Below are 19,058 nucleotides of genomic sequence, written 5' to 3'. Positions count from 1 at the left end.
TTGTGCTTATGAGCCGCTGCTGTTAGATACCTATCTTATAGTTACATAACACTTCTAAACTCAATATTTAGATTAACTTATACACAAATAAGGATCTAGTAAACGAATACAATTAATGAATTATATTTTAAATATATATTTACAACTTAATCATTTTAATGGTTATAATACTCAAGTTATATGGTTGAGTGAATTTATTTTAACACCCGTTTTAGTCAGAATTTCAATGCTTCCGTGTCATTTATGTTCAATTTTAAGATAATTATCCACCCTAGGTCGAGTAATATAAAACACTTGAGAACGGTAACATTTATGGCTTCATCGTGTACGTAATAAATTAAGAATATAACAAATTGATCCATTTATAAGGTAGAAATATTCTATGACCCGAAACAATAATGTAAAGGACAATCGTGTAGTGATGATAAATATTTTATTTTTAAATCAGGAGTTCACTCGCAAGTGCGTCCGCAAACAATTATCAATGTGTGTGGTGGTGGGAGGGGGGGAGGGGCAAAAGGAGGCTAATTTTATATTTAATTAAATTACTTCTTTCAAGTGTCAGGTATCAATTATAAGTCAAAATAATATACCTAATATTATATAATTAAACTATAGCAGTACATTCTGTTTATGATAAATGAAAATGAAATTTTGTTTTAAATGAAAATTTTGAATTGCTTGCTGATGGTAATAAATAATAATAATAAACAAAACTATAATAAAATATTAATCACTTATTCTAAACGATTACATAATATCATAAACAGAATTTACTGCTATAGTTTAATTATATAATATTAGGTTTATTATTTTGACTTACATAATTGATACCTGACACAAGTCACAATCATTCATATTACAATCTATAAAATTACAAGAATGCTGTAACCAGACGACTTTTTTCCTAAACATACACATTGCTAGTAATTATTTTAGATTCCGGACAAAGCAAAGAATTTATTATTTTACAATAGAGTTTCACATTATTATTCTTTTCATTGTACAATTTTTCGTAAACGTAACGTTTAATACTCAAAAATATATAAATACATATTTGGCCACCAAAATCTTATTACAATAGTAAAATACGTCAAGAAATATTTGTATTTTAATTTAGTGGAGAAAGGAATGTGGTAGTCTTATAATTATGTGTTTTTTTTATGTCTGACGAGACTTTTCGGAGCAGAAAAATTGTTTGAATCTTAAGCGTCGATTATGGTTTCTGGTAGCAAAATTGATCCATATATATATATAAATAAATAGTTGACAGTACACTAGATTTTGATATAGGTAGTTGATTTTGTTTTGTGTCTTAGTTCATAAAGGAATATCCTTTTAGAGGTTACTGCCTAACTTTTTTACCAAAACTTTATGGTAAATATATATATATAAGTTGATGGTTCTAGAATATTGACAACAAATACATAATTTGTTTTAGATTCTGAGCGAAGCGATAAATGTATTGATTTTACAATGATTTTTTTATTTTTTTATTCGTGTAGTGTACATTATATGAATTCGAAATAATGCCTTGATTTTCAACTTCAGTAGGTCAAAATTTAAAATTCCCAGTAGTTTTCAAAAGCACTGGGAAAAAAAATTATGAAAAAAACAGGAATTTTTACGCAAAATCAATTTTGGTTTTTGGTTTCACTTTCAAAAAAAAGGCCGTAGAGACACAACATTTTCACTGAATGTTTATGTATATAATTATTAATGTTTATAATTAATTTTAGTTATTTTGTTATAATTAAAAAATATTTTCTATGGGGATTTGAAAATTTTAAGCATATTATATTTTATATACACAATGACTTTTTCAAAACATTTAGATTTATTCTATGTTATTGCCTACTTATATACCACGAACTTATTCTCACCGTTCTACAGTCGGTCAAAAGTCAACAAGAATAGTATTTAATATAGGACAAATAATTACTATAATATCAGTATAAATAAACCATAAGGCATAAATTAATGTATTTAGTAGTGTAAGCTGACTGATCGTCTTCCCTTAAAATTGTTTTTCGTATTTAATGATTTATAACTTATCTTTGAATTCAAATTTAACGCACATTATCGTGACCTATATACTCAATTACGAGGTACAGTGGCACAGTGTACACTCAATACTTACCGTACAGCGGGGAGATTACTTACTTTCAACCTATTTACTATAGATATTACTACCACCTATTCTCTTTTGGAGGCCTTATTCGTATATTATATTCCAAGAAATTCTGAAAGAGATTCGACTAGGTATACTTTTAAAAGTATTTTTATATAGATTTACCGTTTGCATTTAGTTCGGTGTTTATATTAAATGTATTTGTCTATGGAGGACTTATTGTGTTTTCTCTTTTTATTATCTGCGGTGTTTGGATATAGTTTTGATTTTTTAGTGTTTCTACGATTGTACTGTTTAATGATGCGGTGTTATTTATTGATCTGGCTGGTCTTTTAGCATTCAGTAAGTTGAGCTGTCTCTGTTATTTTCAAATGTGGGGTTGGTTCACCCGCAGTGCCGGATAGTATAAATACAGGCCCACCGAGTTTTAGAACTCTAACTAGCCTAAAACTCATAAAATGGGTTGGGACAATTCAATTTGATACTTAATACACCAAAATATAGTCCAGCCATGTATATTATATATATTTTTGAATGCAACTACCTTCAAATCCCTGTGTTGTGGTTTGCGTCGATGAATTTTATTAAAGTGTAAGAAGCAACGTTGTATATTTTTTTAACCATAGCTAAGTTTAACGTCTTGTATTTTTGATTGAAAACTTCGCTTATAATTTGACAAAATTGAATATTCAAAATTTCAATCTTAAGAGGACGTAACGCGACCATTTGTTGTCTCCGTTTTACAAATGCGTAACATTGCAAATTAACTCTCACGTTTACCTCAATTAGTATAAAAATTCAAGTTAATCGACCTATAATAAAACTTGATGGTAAGAACATTATCTGGTTTTTACGATAATTCAGTTTTTAAGTGAGTTATGATGGTTATGAGGAATTTGGAATTTACGTTATATTATATTATATATACAAAACTTGCTAAAAATTGAACTATGATAATGGATCCATCCTTGTATACATATGCATAAACATAATATATTAGGTAGGCATTACATAATATATAATATATAATTATATAATTACCTACATATACGAAATAATAATAAATATTAATAAACAGTATATTGATTATTAGTTTTAACTGTTATTTAGTTAAATTATATGCAGTTTAAAATTATTATCAACTGTTTTGGCATAAATACAACACGTCGGTGGAATCGATAGGTTTACATAGTTGGTATGAACATATTATGAAGTCTGTACATACGGAATAGGTGCCATATTTTAAAACGGGACGTTTCGGTGAAATAAATACATCTCCGTAAAATATCTTTTTCCGGACATAAAGCAATTAATCGTGTTTGGTAAATATATTGTAAAAACTAAATTCTGAAAGGTGTGGGTGTGTACTCTGTACTTGACAAAATGCGTATCAACGTTTCTCCGTATTGTATCGTGTGTCAAAAATCGAATTTCAAAACCATTAAAATACTTTTCAAATTGTAAATGTAGGTGAGGAATGTTAAACGCGTGGCCTTCGAATAGTTTTTTTGCGGGTTTTTTGTGGGTCATTGGAAAATGCTTACAATCGTATACGTTTTCGTCTTATCTATACTAATATATAAAGCTGTAGAATTTGTGCGTCTAATCTAAGGAACTACTGGTTTGAATTGAAAAATTATTTTTTTGTTGGATAGTCCATACATCGAGGAAGGCTAAGAGAAGAGTATAGGCTATATAGCACCACGCTACGACCAATTAATAGAAGTGCTCAAACGGGGATTTTGGGATTATTTGTTTATAAATGTTTGCTATTGGTTATAGGAGAAATAATTAATAGAAATGATATTTATTTATTATTGGTTGCTATTGGTTAATCGGGCAGATCAGGTACAAGCATGCATCAAATCGAATTTTTGCACATTGCCTACCAGGGTGGCTGAGTTGCATTTATTGCAGTGAGTTACATATTATATAGAATAGAAATCGCCAATCAAAAAAAGTACTTTAAATAAGTTGAATTAAATGCAGTACAGTCAGGTACTGAGTCATATATTTTAAAGCAGTAATCAGAGGGTTAAATGAAAAAGAGAGCAAAAAATAAAAAAGTACAATATTAGTTTTGTGTCACAACTATGTCAGAGGTTATACCTAGGTATACTTTGGAATAGGTAGGTATACATATTGTATACACAATATTATTACATGTTACTTACTTTCCCAGAAAAATGTGTTTATAATTTTTTTTTCCAATAAGTTTTTTCTTGCGGCTGGCATATAATATTATGTAGTATTTTATTCAATATTTTTGGCCCAGTAGATATTTTACGTTTGACATACCGTTGTAGATAGTTTTGAAGTTTGTTACCTTAATTTATTATAATACCCTGTCATGAACTTAGTCAATGTTAGGCTTTACAAATATTATATGTTCTATCCTATGAATTATTACACAAAAGTAAATATGGAGCAAGTAACAACTACACAGACATTTCCAGTGGTCGGATTACATCAAAGGGCATATCATATTAGATAAGCATGTATTGAATTAATTTACTATTTAGATAATATAAATGTCAAACAGACTTAAACATAATTACATAATTTATTTTAAAGACGTCTACAACGACAGATGGTGATGAGATATTGAAATTATTGACGTTGTATTGTTATTGCGATTGTACTAGTTTATTACCTATATAGTTCAAACTTTATTAATAATAAATAAACTTCTTAACTATATTATTTAGTCAATATGAATTTTTAAAGGTTTATAAAAAATCGTTATATTCATATAAATTATATATTTTATTCTTGTTGAACAAAATATCATGGATTATATTTATTGGATTATTATTATCGTATTATTACTATTATAATATGAGTAGGTTGGTATATTGTAAAATCAAGTTGTTAAAACTTAAAATGTACTGTTTAAGAACAAAGAAAAATTATTAAGAAATTCTTAAAAATATTTGTAGGTACATAATATTATATAAATATCTTAAAAGAGTTAATAACTTTTAATATTTTGTCATTATATCTATGAAATGCTTAGGTAAATAATGAAAAAACTTTAGAAGCGTATAAGATTATTAATTTTTAATCAAAACACAAAAGAATTACAATATCTACGATATGTTCATAAAAAGGAAGCCATAAATTTCACATTTTTTCCCTAAGAAACTTTTCTTTAATTTTTCGAAATGTTCTCAAAAACTACAGTGACATTAAAAATTCTTTGTTTCTTTTGTCTAAAAGAATTTAATGTCTAATTTACAATCAATAAAATTGTGAAATAAAAGTTTTTGTGGCATAATAAAAGAATTTTGTTTAAGTATAATCTCTTTAAAATGTACCTAGAACAATGTTAATTTCTCATCTTAAAGAAAACTCGGGATTATCAGGTTTATTCTATTTTCTATTAGTTAAAAATTAATCTTTTACACCAAAATATTAGATTATAAATATATTTGCATATCAAAGATCAAACTGCAGTTGAACAATATTTTGATACTTGTTAAATGATTTCTAGAATCACCCAATTTATGAATAGGTAGGTAAGTTGTAAATTTAAAAAAATATATTTTAATTAAGCTCAGAAGTATAATAAATACTTAAAATAAATTAAAGAATACCTATCTAAAGAAAACAAATTATTTAATTCTGTGTAATTAACAAGGTCGGAGGTAAGTACATGTAAGAATTAAAATTAATTACAAAGCACATAATGATAATAGTGTTGTATGTATTTAATTAAAAAAAGTCCAGTGATTAATATTAATTAATCCTGTAAATGTTTTTACCTAAAATGTTTTATAAAATCATTCAATACATGAACAAATTAATTAATTTAATTAAATTGATGTGTCAAAACTGTTGTAAAATTATTCTTATGTTATGAGGTCGGCCTTCAACGGTGTCGGGTGTGCACATTTTGGACATTTTACATGCAATTTGATTGACTTAGTACGTTTGTGCGCATTTTAAAACTTGGGCCAAATGCGTTTGGATAAGTTAACAAAATCATATTTATTATTTACTGAATATTTTTTATCTATTTGGATAAACAAGAAATATATGGTTTTTAAAAAAAAAATAAAAAATCAAATTATTTACTGTACAACACAAAGCCGAATTATTCAATTATTATAAATATAAAACAAAACATGCGCTCACATTTATAAGAATTTTGCGGTGTGTTTCGGCACCTGTGTTCGATTTTAAATTCCCGCCAAGTTTAATATTGCATACAAGTTGTTACATCGAATTTGAATTATGTTTAAAAGCGTATTTAAGGAATATAAATTATGATAAATTCTTAGGTTTTATGCTAAGACAATAATGAATCGTACAAAATAAATATTTCTATGAAACCAATATTATAACGTAAATTATTTCGTTTTGCGTTATTTTTTGTTTGATGATATTCGATACATTATAATGTATACGTATACGTTTTGCGTTAGGTAAGTTTTGTTTAATGATATAATATTATATATTTTGTTAATCGTTATGTTTTGTTTTGTGGTATTTAATTATTTTTGTTCATCGTTTTCTATTATAATTAAGTTAACAAATGTCAATTGTTTTTTTGTCAATTATAAGTTATAACGTTATTATAACGTTTGCAAGCCCTGGTCAGACGTGTTATGGAGGCTCTTTCAAGTTTCAAGACTTATTTTGTCGGAATTTCGTTGCACTGCACAACAATAATATTATAATTCGTGGGCTGAGAGTAAAAAGGTTCTATCTCAAAATATCTAATTTTTCAGGAGAGCATTTTTATGGTTTGTTGTCAAATATTTTTTTATCATATAGGGATAATTGTTTATAATTGATATCAAAAAATCAACCATGTTTTCTATAACAATATAACATGCAAATATAGCATTTCACTATTCTAGTTAATTCTCTAAAAATAAAAAACATCAAAAAAACAGTTTGGAGTAAAAATGTTCTATAAAAAGGACTATTTTACTCGCTAAATATTTTTTATTTAATAGATAGAACCTACTTACCCTATAACACATTATACAATTTTGATCAGTCAGGCCAACATAATATGATATAATTTTATCTAAAACGTCAATCATTAATATTTTATTAAATCACTTTTTATTTAAATTATTTTGTATAAATGTATAATACTGTGATGCAATATTAAATACATTTAATATTCATAAAAATAAAATAAAAAATAATCAAAATAATAATAAGAGTCAAAATTCAAAAACCATTTTTTTAACTTATTAGATATTCACCTACGTAATTCTAAGAATAATTTGTGTGTATTATTTTTTTATTTTAAAGTTTCTTTATATCTGTGAAAAAAATTAGTATAATACGTATGTTCATCTTCGGCCATACATTTATATAAATTATAAATACTCTACATCTTGAATTTTTTCTTTAGTTATTTTTGGATTATTTTTAGTTGATACAGCTAAGTTTATATTTTTTAAAGATTGTATAAAATTTAGAGTTGAGTTAGAACACAAGTTTATATGAAGAAAATCATCTACACCATGTAATGTTTTATACTTAACTATAATTATAATTGTATGTATTATCTATGGATGGGAAACACTTGTTTTGACCACGACACAATAATTATCGTATCGACATATTGATATTATTGTGTTATTGGTAGTGGTAGGAATCTTTTACTCTGTACTATAATGTTTTTGTTGTTCAATATAGAACCTTTTTTATCCTCAAAAAAAGTTATAGAGTAAAAAGTTTCTATCTAATACATTCAAAAGTAACGAATATGTTAATTTTAAAGAAATAGAACCTTTTTGCTTTGTGTATCTCATTCATTATTACTCCTATCAATCTAATTTCTAGCTTATAATATGCGCCATTGAAAGCTTATAAGGAATATTTAAAAAAAGTCAATTTCAAAAATAAAAACAGAACCTTTTTATTCTCACGATATTATATTATCTATATTATGTATAAGTATTCGGGGAATGCAACGCCGAAATGCGTTCGATTGAACATTTTTATGTTCGTATCGCGGAGACCAATGTTGTAAGACTGCTGACTGATGACCAATGGAAAACATTATGGTTGCCCACTCACTGTGAGCTTACCACGGTTGCTGCAGATGTATCGAGAGCCACGGGCTTATATAACTTCAATATTATGAAATTCACTTACGGTGCGTCGTGATTTCCAGAAAAAAATTATTTTGTAACTTATGGTAATTTTTTTTATAATATTATTTAAAGGTGCTTTTCCAAATCAGTAGTGTTCGCGTAATAACTATGTGAAACGATACTCCCTGATTAGTTTTTTCATGTCAAACAACAACTGATACCACAGGTTACTATGAAGTTGAAATATTCTATCGACGTGTGGTAATAATATCCCTTGTAAACACCGTGACCATTATCAAACATCTTAATAATATATACTTAACCCATATTTCCAAAACTACTAATAACATCATACGCGACACGATGATAATGGAATATCGTCTTAAATTTCCGCGTGGGTCGATGACCGTGGTAAGCACGGTTAAGGTCTCACTGCCCATATTGTTTAAAGCCGGATTCACAACTACGTCGTGGTGTGTCATGTCGCGCGAGGGTGCGGTAACTGTATGGTTACAATTGGTAACCATATTGGTTTAAAAGTTGAGCTTATTATTGATATACTCGGTTACAACTTGGTTATTACATGATACCAAAAATGTAACGTCCAATCACAATGCGATTTAATCGACGCGACATGACACATGACGTAGCTGTGGATACGAATTTGTGGCAAGCCGCGGGTAAGCACTATATTTAATGATGATCAGTCGTCTTATTAAATGTTTGTCACGATCGTTTTTCTCTGCATCTATCTCAACCATATACAATTCTTGACCACACCGTTTTATCGTTTTATTATTTTCGTTTTTGAAATTGCGAAACGAGCTTTAAGACCTTATATCACTTTTAAACTGATGACACGAGCTGCCTCCTATTTTCAGAAGATTATGTACCGGGCAGTAGTGCAGCACGTCAACACTGTGGTAGAATGCAAACAACAAATCCTAGCTTAGCACTCACTGAAAATTTTTCGGAAATCTTCGTTTTAACGTTTCGAAAACATCCACGACTTGTCATATGTAAAACTACCTCGTGCCGGTCACATGGTGAATAGGGCTAGGTCATGTGCAGGGAGGTCTGATCACGTGCAAACAGTTCAGTCTCCATATAGTGGTTAATATATATAAAAAATAGGTTTCATGGTGAAAACCAATAATTTATTTTCGTCTTGTTAGAACCTAGATACTGCGGGACGAGGTAACTCGAGCATAGCGCTCACTCGGACCGTTTGAATCGAAAACACACCTCGACTTGTTATGTACAACCATCATACAAGTAAGTCACTGGATACAAAACAATGGTTCTGCTCACCCCTTGTAGCCGACCAGATAGTACCAAACCAGCTCGCTCAGACAGTTTGCATCTAACTCATCCCTATAGATTTGTTTTATAAAAATCCACCTCGAGAAGGTCATAGGATAAAAACCAATTGTTATGACAGCACCTATAGTAACCGGGCGAGGTCAATTATTTGCAGCTTTGGTTTTAAAACGTTCAAATGGACCTAAGTACTTAACTGAAGCAAAAATCTAAAGAAATATTGTGTTATAGTGCCTATACCTTATAGTGCTGTCTTGTGAAATTATGGTTTTTCCTAAAATGTTGTACAAATGAAAAACTGACCTTTGCAATATTTTTTTGGCATCATTATTTTTAAAAACTTTGAACTTCTTTTGAACTTTTGAATTTTTTGGTTTGTGCAGAATGATATTGTTTAGACGATTTTACTTATCATTTTAATGAAAAATACCATAACCATAAATTAAAAAAATGATATATTTAAATATATATAGGTAGATAATATATAGGTACCAACATTTAAGGGAGTATTGAACGCGCTAAGTAGGTACAGAAACAGTATTGTAACCTCAACAATTTTTTTCCACAGACAATACAAAGTAAAAAATAGGGTGAATGTAGGTAACCGCTTGTTATACAGTATAGAAGTCGAGTGTACTTCGTCACTGAGTATAGGTCGCTGTAATGGATAAAATAAATTTTTTAATTTAAATAAATATATTGCTATTAATTACTATACTAGGTAATTTATTTTACTATTAATAATACGGCATAAATTGTAAATAGGCAATAGCATACAATTAACCTAAATGATTTGAAAATGTCATTGTGGATATAAAATATAATAACACATTAATACCTACGTAAAAGTTTCAAAACCGTAATAAAGACATTTTTGAACTACAAGTTACAACATAGTAACTACAATTTCTATTCTTCGTTTAAATATTGTATTTTGTCCAAATTTGTACTTTAAATTACTAGAAAAAAAATCTAATTTATTTATATAATTTTAAATTTTTTGGTTATATGATGAAACACTTATGAAAAACCTTGTATTACATTTTCAAGCCTCAGCTATAAAAAAAATATTTGTGAAATTATGTGTTCATTTTTTTTTTAATTCCATTAATAACAACTTATGAGGTGCCATGGATTCCACTTTTAAGTTTATTTATCTATTAAACATTTTTTGAGAGAAATTTATATACAAATATTTATTTAATAAATATTTTAAAAAGAGTCAAAATATTTTTAAGATTAAACCTGCCATGTATAGGCTGCTAGGTGATTACGTCAAGTGTCCATGGTCATTTGTTGTTGAATTACAACAAAATAAGAAAATCGAAAACCAGTTTTGTGTAAAAATTCCTATTTATAACTTTTTTTTTCGTATTTCCCTTTTGACCTTCCAAATGCACCAACTATGTGCCCCATCAGAAAAGATTTTGGTGAAAATGTCAAGTACCTATTCGTTTTTGAGTTATACCGAATAAACAAAAAGGTTTAGTCAAAAATGGTTTCTTATTTTTTTTTTACATCAGTAATTTTGAAAAGTACTTTGAAGTTTTAACTTTCAACCCCCTTGCCCCCCACACTACCAAAGAACCGACTTTTGTACCAGAAACCGCCTTCTAAGTTGAAAATTGAAAACACATTTCATTGTAAAATCAATAAATATATCGCTCCGCTCAAAAGCCGGAGAAGGCCGCTCTGCTGTATATAATTAGTTAGAGTTTATATATAACCGAATAGGTAACTCGACTTTAAGTAGGCCACTGAAAAAGAAGTATTAAATTTGAATTAAAAGATACATCGTAACATATTATAAAAATAAACTGAATCAGTGTGTGTAAACTTCTATTTCTATGGATATTTTATTATTTATTTATTTTACTAGTTAGTCAATTCATTTTATTTTCTATAATGATACTACGATAATATGTAGACGTAGAGTTAATTATTTTCAGAAACATCACATATATATTATATTATTATAAACTGTTATAATTTAATATTATTCTATATTGTTATATTTACTATAAGCAGTAAAACTACGTACGACGTACCAGAACGGCGTGAATAGGATATCGTAGTAAAATAGGTAGAATATAATGTAGTCGAAATATATTGGAAATTTCATTGTTTTATTATTTCATAATATTCTTACTTTCAATAATTTTATATTAGTAAAAAAAATACCTACCTGATATACTTATTTACAAATTTATTATATTGTATTATGTTAAACTTTATATTATGTTTTTCTGTAAAAAAAAAATGTTTCCATAATAATATAATATCAAATACGTAACAAGAAACGATTAACTATTTAAATTGTAAATATAACCGACACTAGAAGCAACGTTAAATATATTATTGACTGTCTTAAAATTTGAAATGTGTTAATTTTTTTACACTGTACCCACAAGGTTTATTGATAATACTTAAAATAACTAAAATATAGATAATTGTCTGCATTTTTGAATCACTAGTTAGTCTATGTAGTCATGATAGAGAATAATATAACATTAAATTCCTCTTACAGTCTCATATTGCCGATAGGAAGATAAGAATAACAATTCTACAGTTAGTATCTATACAATTAAAATGTCAAATACATGTTATATTATAATAGGTGTGTACAAGTCAAAAATGTATTGAATTTCATTTAACATATTTTATATAATTATAGACCTAATAATAATGACAAACGATTAAGACCAAGAATTCTAGGGGTGGATATTTGGTTGTGGGTCTCCATTAATGAAAAACACTGATAAAATACATTCCTGTTCTTATTCCTGTTTGAACATTATAATATTGACCGCATTGGCGTACACATAACATAACTTAATAATTACTTAATAATTACCCACCGTTGAGAAATATTCAAATTATTCATATAATGTAACAATGTACATTAATCAATGATAGTACACGCATACAATTTAAAGTACAAAACTAAATTGTTACTTTTTTAAAAAATAACATAGTTAATTAATAATAATAACTTATAAAATATTATATAATAGTTTGAACATTTCGTTATTACTTCATTATGTACGTAAATATTTCTTAAATTAAATTACACTGAACTTAAAAGAAATATATAGGTAACCAGGTAGGTACTTATTCTTATATAATACTAACTATATTATATTATTATTTTCAATAAAATAATATAATTTAAAAGTTAATATTTGCGTAAATATAAATATAAATATTAACAACATTAATTAGGTGTATTTATTTTTATTTGAAACGACTGTATTTGTACACAAATATTCTGTAATTTTAAATTACTGAAATACGAATGTAAGTACATTCAAGTGTTAAATTTGTCCACGTTTAGATTTTTAAAATATACCTATTAAATTTGCTTTGAAAAATCCCGTAATTTTTAAAAGCTTTAATACAAAATTGTTCATGTGGATATTTTTTTTTGTACTCACTCTATTCTGCTCCACCGGTGTGCTTTTTTTTTGTTTCAGATTTACTATCGGTAGGTCTAACTAATAATATATTTATGATCTATTTATTTGATATATGTAATTACTTATATACTGTACTCTTATATACATTTAAATCTTTCTGATTATTATTATATTTGATCAAATGGCCAATATTAATGATAAAAATATTTGACACAATAACAATATTATTATTGTTGTTGTCATCGTTGACACATCTTCCGGGGACAAAATAGTATAAATTTACTAAAAACAGACAATAGTCGGAAACACTGTCTGGCAATTGGTAAATACACGGTAGACTGTACTGACACAGAATACATCTAAGACAATTAAATTAAATTAATTCAGTGGTACTGGTACTTGCTATTATCGTACGAATATAATACATACTATCATAATATGGTATTATATTGTTGTTTTTCTTTCATTGAAAAAAATGTAAATGTTTCTTAAAATGTAATATTTTAGAATCTGAATAGAGTGATGAATGTATTGATTTTACAATGCTGTGTTATTATTTTATTTTTTGTCTGTCATCGCCTTTCGGGGCAGAAAAATACTTTGATTTTCAACTTATTGCGGGTTTCTGGCAGAAAATTAGATCTAGTTACTATTTTTTACGAGGGGAGGTGGGTCAAAAGTAAAAAATATCATACAATTTTCAAAAATATTATAATTAAAACTTAACAAGTTAGAAAAGCTCGCTCTGCGAGCGTGCTGAGTTCCCGGTTTCTAAACGTATAATGCAACGTTTAATACAACCCAATAAATTATAATTCCATTTTACAATAATTTCTGTACAGTAGGTAACCACGGACAATAAATTAATCGTATCAACAATCGTAATTATGTACTGGTAACTAACGGACGGATGGACTGACGGAGACAGAGGGGAAATAAGATGTTATAACATATGTTTACTGTTTAGCAACCTAAGAACTCAAATTGTCTAGAGGTACCTATTAAGCTCTATGGAGCGGGGAGGATACTACTAGCGTCTCCAAAAAGGAAATAGAGTAGACTAAATGCGTTTAGCATATTATTTGAAAGTTATTTTTTTTTTGTGTACAATTGTTTTGTGCAATAAAAATAATTATTGAAAAGACAATATTGTAGTAATATTGTATCTTCAAAAATAATAAGTCAAATATTACAAATAAATAAATAAAATATTAATTGTAATATTTGGTTGACATTTACTATATAAACTGTAAAATTCTCAATATTGTTTATTACATAAGAAATATTATTATGATTAAAATTAATTACTTTAATTTGTTAACCTAATAAGTTTGTTTAAGTAGTTAAGTCGTACCTACATAATGATGTTATTTATCTCAACTGAAACGATAATACTCTATCTATTGATATAAGAATGGAATCAAAATTTAACTTACGTTCAAAATCAAAAATAACTTGTGGAAAAAATGTAGGTGCCTATCTGTACAAAATGTGTTACCTGCCACTTATCTGGGATGACGCAATAATACCAGTCACGAGCTTTTAGCTCAGTTGTTATATGTATCAGCTATTAATGTAATTGTAATTATTTAGTTGTATATTGCTGAAATAAAAAAATAAAAATAAAAATAATAGTATGTCTTCGGACAGTCGGACTCTAATGCTGAGCACATTGGATGGCGGTTACGATATTATTCGATTAAAAACAACACAATAATTTCCGCACCAATTTCTACTATCCTCGCACTCCCTGGAAACCTTCTTCGCTAATTTTGGAGGTCCTGGTGTAGAGCTATCATTGGGGCTCACAACAAGGAGGTAATAAATTATGTTTATAAATTACCCACGAATATAATACGAACTTATGGAGTATGGCGCGTGTATTGACAAAACCCATTTTTGGTGAATATAATATTGTACAATTATTATCGTTTAATTATTTATATACACATTTTATCCGATTGACCTTTGATTTACGAAAAAGAAACGTTAACGTTAAATGTCTTACAAACACACATAAGTACATCGTAAAAGATGTATATACGATGGCGGCGTATAATATTAAGTAATAACAGTAACTAATATTATATCATAGTAGATTGGCGAAGCACGCATACCTATATATAAGAACCATGGGTCGAGGGATGACTTTCGGGGGCAGTCGGGCGCACTGCAGGCCGCGGGTGCCGGGACGGGGTCGATTTTTCGTACTATTGCGTATACAAAGTCGCAGTATTCTTTTACTCTCGAACCGCGTTACAGCACAAAAAAAAAAACTCTCTCGCCCCTCTGACAAACCGTGCGACGAGAGGAAAACAACTTTGACAAAACTCAGCAGCGATACACACTCCCCGCCGTATAAATGCATATGCATAGTAATAATAATTGTACGCGTACAACGCGCGTAACACACACACACACACACACACACGCGTCACATGTATATAATAATAACGTACTTATAGGTCGTCGACGCCGAGTGGACGTTTTTCAAAACCAGACGGCGGCGGCCTCGGGTTTTCCACGATTCCCATACACCTATCTAACTTATGCCATTGGGCAGAGGCAGTGCGTGCGATGTACGCGAAAACAACACTGTACAGATTAACCGGCGCGGTGATGCGGTGGTGGTGTATGTTTATTCGCCGTCTCAGGCCACACACACAAACACACACACACACACACACACAAAGTATTACCTATACGCAAATACGCACACACACGCACACACCTACAAATATACTTTTATCCTGCCGCCCACAGATTTATCGACACGCCGCGACGCCACCGCCGCGCCCACATCCACCCTATCGCGTCCGCTCCTCCGCCAAGACCACACGACCATGCCACCGTACTCCGCCACCGCGCGGACCACGGCCCAAAGATACGCGGGTGGTATGCCGGAGAGGGGATGATACCAACAACGCCACCTCGGCGAGGGATGACGCGACGCTATGCAAGCGAGGGGAAGGCGCGGCGGCACCCCGATTTTTTTCAGTTCCGCCGCCCGCACGCGGTGGAACGCGGGATGGCGAGCACGCCCGCCCCTTTATCGAATTACCATTGCCGCCGCCGGGATGGGGTCGTGAGTGCGTACGCGCACACATACGCGCGCGTCGACACACACCGGCACAAGGCGCGACACGCACGCGCACTTCGGCCGCAGTCTGCGACGGCGACGGCTGCCGCTCTCAGGCCTCAGCTGTACGGTCGCTACACCACACGGCGCGCCGCGCGTACCTACACACACGCGCACACAAACACGCGATAAACACGCGCACTCGAGCGCGCGCACACACACACACACACACATTCACATATCGTCGCTCGTGGAGTGTCGTCGTCGTCGTCGTCGTCGTCGTCGCCGCCGCCGCATCGTGTTGTCCTGCCGCCGGCTCTCGTCCAACCGTCCGTCGGCGCGTTGGTTGGTTTACAAGTCGTACACAGAGGTACGTTGCGGCAGTCTCGTATCCGTCATATCCGTCCGCGGTCGTGTTTTTTTTCGTCTTACCACTTACGAGAGGGACACCCATCGCTGTTTACAATAATTGACGACGGCGACAACGATACTATCGCGAACAGTAAATATTATTATTATCATCATCATATGTTATATATATTTTTTTTTTCGTCATCGATATGAGGTTTTTGCGTATTTTTGTTATTACTGTAAAAATTATAACTCGTGAACGCGCCAAACTCCGACTTCCTCCTTATAATTATGTCCCTCCGATGACCGATACCACCCTCGGAGACATTCGCCGGCGCCCGAGATGTGTTTCGTGTGGATGCGAAAGAGCATCGGATTCGTCGTTAGAATTCTATCGTCGACGACGACGAGTGTCTCTAATGGATATAACTGTCCCGTATCGAAAGCTCCGGAGGGCGTAAGGTCTCACACGTTCCACGAGCACGTGATGCATATTATAATGTTATCACCATTAAAATAATTAAAAGGATCGTCTCTTTCGCTTCTTTTTCTTTATTTTATTATCTCTTAACACTAGAGAAACGTACCCCCTACGCGTATCTCATTCATTATTATCATCGTCGGTAATCCGCAGATTTTCGTATTATTTGTTGGTTCAGAGTCGTATTATTATAACATAATAATATATAACTACGATAATATTTGAATTCGTTTCGTTTTCTTTTACAGTTGTGCTACGAAGAATATCAAAATGGCCAGCACGTCCAGCCCGATATCGGACTTTTTCCGCGGTCGTCACGTACTCATCACCGGTGGCACAGGGTTCATGGGCAAGGTGTTGGTGGAGAAATTGCTGCACTCGTGTCCGAACATCGCATGTATATACCTATTAATCAGGCCCAAACAAGGCCATGACGTCAAGTCTAGGCTGGATCAACTACTAAACGCTGCGGTAAAATAAAATGATAACATTATCAATATTAGTACTAATAATATGTATAAAAATGTATCGTAATATTTTTTATTATATACTACGTTTCATTGACCAACTATTTCGGATTATGTCGCGCTCGATGAGCAAACAATTTTCTTCTTTGCACAGTTAATATTTTATAATTGCAATACAGCATGCCGCATGCATACCTATACATTTTTAAAAATAACCGAGATCATCTTATACATCTTTCACGTTTTAGTTAAATTGATCGGGGAATAGTTAAAATAATAAACTACAATCTATATATAGATATATTTATATTTTATATTATAGTTTATTCAAAACGCGTGCTAAATTTGAAAATAACACGTCAGTGTTTGGCAGCACTCGTTGATATTTTTATTCCAATAAAGGTCTTGGGTCATATATATTTAAAAAGCTCTTTTCTTGATTTGTGTTTGGTTTCCATGTATAATATATTTTATCCTGTGTTCTGTCTTATTCACTATATAATAATATTGTAGTGTTAAATGTATTACTTTGAAATCGTTTTACATTATTTTATTTCGTATTTTCCGATTATCAAATAATAATAATAAAAATAATATACGTAGTAAGAATAAACAACTATAATATCTATTTAAAGGTATAATTCGTAGCGACACAATATTTTGTGGATTCACTGAAAATAAACTAGAAAATCATTCTGGGAACTAACTCTTAGGTATTATACATCCCCTATTTCCTTATATTATGCCATTATACCTATAAAATATTCTAGATTAATTAAAATCTCAAAAAATTGATTTTGTGGAATACAGTTTACGAATTATGCCTCATTTTCAATGAGTATGATAAAATGTAAATTTGTTGATGCAAATACTCAATAGACATAAATGGACACTGTTTGATATACCCATATTGTATACCTATATTTCTTAAAAAATATTGATAGATAGGTACTCAATTTCTTATAACCCTTATATACTCGTATAGTTAGGTACTCGTCGTAATGCTTGTAATTTCCGTTTTAGTTGTTTTAATCTTTCGTTTTTTTTTTTTATTTTAATTATTTTAGATATTTGATTGGGTGAGGAAAAATCAACCCGAGTCTCTAAAAAAATTAGTGCCGATTAATGGTGATGTCACTAAATTCGAACTCGGCATCAGCCCTTTGGATCAAAAAACGTTAATTGATAACGTATCTATTGTGTTCCACTCGGCAGCCACCGTTAAGTTCGACGAGGCACTTAAACTTTCCGTTGCCATGAATTTGTTAGGTACTAAACGATTGGTTCAGCTGAGCAAACGTATGACCAAGTTAGAGGTAAGTGTTACAATGATACATAGTATATAATTATCGTAAAAACTAGTTAAGTTAATTATTATTGAGTTTTTGTTTGTGTTTAGCATACTGGTTTAAATCAAAACTATAACAATGCATTGCTCTAATTAACGAAAAGTCTAAATTACGAAATAAAATTGTTTTAAATCTCACTTTGAAAGAAATCGGTCATAATAATAAATTACTGTTTTGTAAAATGTTTGATTATTTTGAACAAATTATCACTTTTATGGAAGGTATTTCAAAATAGTTTGTGAAAGCTACAAATAAAAGTTGATTAAGATCGGTTTACCCAAGTAATTTCTAACGTTTCGGTTATGAAGAGATATTATATTTTTAATCTTTAAAATTATTTCAATGAAAAACGATGTTCATATTTCAGTTATTAATGGACTGTTCACTTTTATTCAAAATACT

General features: G+C 30.4%; 1 protein-coding gene across 2 annotated transcripts in view; it reads left to right on the top strand.

Annotated features, from left to right (window-relative positions):
* The window catches only part of LOC132934226 (putative fatty acyl-CoA reductase CG5065), a 64,392-nt gene that overhangs the window by 6,192 nt on the left and 39,142 nt on the right, over nt 1-19,058 (top strand). Inside the window, exons 1-3 of one of the 2 annotated variants that reach the window (XM_061000507.1) lie at nt 16,247-16,510; nt 17,089-17,311; nt 18,375-18,623. In XM_061000507.1, the coding sequence (XP_060856490.1) occupies nt 17,111-17,311; nt 18,375-18,623 (450 nt within the window). In that variant the 5' untranslated portion in view covers nt 16,247-16,510; nt 17,089-17,110. Of the gene's footprint in view, nt 1-16,246; nt 16,511-17,088; nt 17,312-18,374; nt 18,624-19,058 lie in introns of those variants that run through there. The other variant, XM_061000506.1, reaches the window with a different exon arrangement.

Source organism: Metopolophium dirhodum, chromosome 1 (assembly GCF_019925205.1).
Source record: "Metopolophium dirhodum isolate CAU chromosome 1, ASM1992520v1, whole genome shotgun sequence".
NCBI classification, from domain to species: domain Eukaryota; kingdom Metazoa; phylum Arthropoda; class Insecta; order Hemiptera; family Aphididae; genus Metopolophium; species Metopolophium dirhodum.
Note: the sequence above shows the minus strand (reverse complement) of the source record. Positions and strands in the feature narration are given on the sequence as shown.